The 2,294-nt window shown below is 43.0% G+C and overlaps 1 protein-coding gene across 1 annotated transcript; it reads right to left on the bottom strand.

Annotated features, from left to right (window-relative positions):
• Positions 1 to 874: 874 nt before the first annotated feature.
• Positions 875 to 1,992, bottom strand: LOC132407205 (general transcription factor II-I repeat domain-containing protein 2-like). The gene is made up of 2 exons (XM_059993488.1): positions 1,084 to 1,992; positions 875 to 998 (listed from the first exon to the last, which is right to left on the bottom strand). Exon 1 carries the CDS (start codon positions 1,688 to 1,690, stop codon positions 1,088 to 1,090), a length of 603 nt encoding a protein of 200 aa, XP_059849471.1. The 5' UTR covers positions 1,691 to 1,992; the 3' UTR covers positions 875 to 998; positions 1,084 to 1,087.
• Positions 1,993 to 2,294: the final 302 nt, after the last annotated feature.

Raw genomic sequence — 2,294 nt, 5'->3', positions numbered from 1 at the left:
AGTAAGTTATGGGTCAAAGTATTTGGTAAGTACATTTCTAACTTTTCTGGCTTCAGTCTCGTTGCCGTCTGTTCTGAAATTGTTAGGTTGCATTCAAGAAAACAATGAAATGGTGCACTGCCATCTGACAGCATTTTCAGATTTCTCCGGTTACCCCATCCACACTGATCTGCCCGAGCAGCGTTTTCAAAATTATACACTTTGGAGAGCGTTTCAGAAAAGCTCCAGTTTCGGAGGACGAAAGCACCGTTTTAGTGTGGATGGAGGGTAAAAACAAAGAGAAAAAGCTTCGGTTATGGATTTATAGTGTGGACGTAGCCTCAGTGCCTTTAACAATAAACGTTCTCTCAATGTCAGCAAAACAAAAGAGCTAGTCATTGGCTTCAGGAAGCTGGAGGTGGTGGACAGCTTCAAATTCCTACTGTCAATATCACCAACATGTCCTGTACCTCAACTTCTCCATAAATATAAGAAAATTTGACGTGTCTGACGTTCCTTACCAGTTTTTATAGATAAGACCACAGAAAGCATCTTATCCAGATGCATCACAGCTTGATTTGGCAACTGCTCTGCTCAAAACTGCAAGAAATTGTAGAGATATAAATTCAGCCTAGTCCAGGGGTCAGCAACCTTTACCACTGAAAGAGCCACTTGGACCCGTTTCCCACAGAAAAGAAAACACTGGGAGCCGCAAAACCCGTTTGACATTTAAAATGAAATAACACTGCATACAACGTTTTTTTTTGCCTTTATGCTATGTATAAACAAACTATAATGTGTTGCATTTATGAAATTGATGAACTCCTGCAGAGAAAACGAAATTACATTTCTGCATGCAACAAAAACATTTTGAACTCCGAAAAAAAGACGTTGGGTTGAAAGTTACTTTTAAGTAAAATATTCAATGTCTATTTGAGTCCTTCTTGTATTTATGAAAAACGCCGAACTTAAATTTTCCGCCAGCAGCAAACCAAAAATAACGTCAGCCAGCTGTCATCCTGAAAAATGAAAGGACTATTTCACTGAACAATGAAAAAATATGAATATGAGTAAAATAATAGGCAATTAAAATATTTATCATACTTGGTTAATGGGATTTCTGCTCCTGGACCTCAGCGCACAGCGTCTGCACATCAGGGCTGTATGATGTCACCTTCATCTTTACACAGGATCGCAAGCTGTCATCTGTGAGGTTTTCAATATCACTCCATTTGTGTTTCTGAGCAAGAACGGCCTTCTGACTGGCAACATCTTCAAGGTCTGCTGTCAAGCGTCTAAACTTGGACACCCATATGTCTTTGTCGGCTATGTCGGCCAGTTCCATCTCAAGATCAGGTTGACTCACACCTGCCAATGCAGTCGTATTCAGTAGGGAAGGATCGATGCTTAAGGGAGTGACCGGGAAGGATAATGTGTTTTTTTCCTCTCTGAACTCACAGAAGCGTTTCCCAAACGATGTTTGCATTGCGATGATTGCAGAATGTAAATACTCCGAAATTATCATGTCGTGACCTTGTTTGAACTCTCTCAAATTGGGGAAGTGAGACAAAGTGCCTTTCTGTAAATCTCTGGCAAGCACTGTCAACTTGCGCTCGAATGCCAAAACATCCTCCAACATGTGCAGGGCTGTACGTCCTTTCCCCTGAAGAGCTGTGTTCAGCGTGTTCAGGTGCGCTGTCATGTCTACCATGAAGTGTAGCTTTTCCAGCCACTCTGGCTGTTCCAGCTCAGGAAAGGTGAGCCCTTTGCTGCCCAGGAAAGTTTTCACTTCTTCCAGACACGCGACAAAGCGTTTCAGCACCTTCCGTCTGGACAGCCAGCGATAAAAACACGTTGTAGCGGTGTCAGTAAACTGCAGTCAAAGATAGCTTTATTCGAACTAAACAGCCTTGCTTTTCAGCTTCCCTCAACCCAGCCCCCATGGACGCAGATGCTGCAAAAGACGCGTACTCACAAACCCCCGTAGGCTATCTCCCTTAGCCGGAATGCTGGCTAATTGTGAGCCGTTTTATGATGTGGCAGGAAATGTGTCGCTACACTTAGGTTGTACAAGATCACCATAATTACATTTCAAAAGCTAACAAACTAACATAAAATACATTTTAATTAAATACTGACCAATTATTTCCCAAAGCCACAGGGAGCCGCAGCACAGAGGTGAAAGAGCCACAAATGGCTCGGGAGCCGCAGGTTGCCGACCCCCGGCCTAGTCAATCACAAAAACCATCCATTTTCTCTCTCTCTGTAATTCCCCCTCCCTCACAAAAACAGCCAACAAAATCAGGGACCACTCC

This window comes from Hypanus sabinus, chromosome 17, assembly GCF_030144855.1.
Source record: "Hypanus sabinus isolate sHypSab1 chromosome 17, sHypSab1.hap1, whole genome shotgun sequence".
NCBI lineage: Eukaryota > Metazoa > Chordata > Chondrichthyes > Myliobatiformes > Dasyatidae > Hypanus > Hypanus sabinus.
Note: the sequence above shows the minus strand (reverse complement) of the source record. Positions and strands in the feature narration are given on the sequence as shown.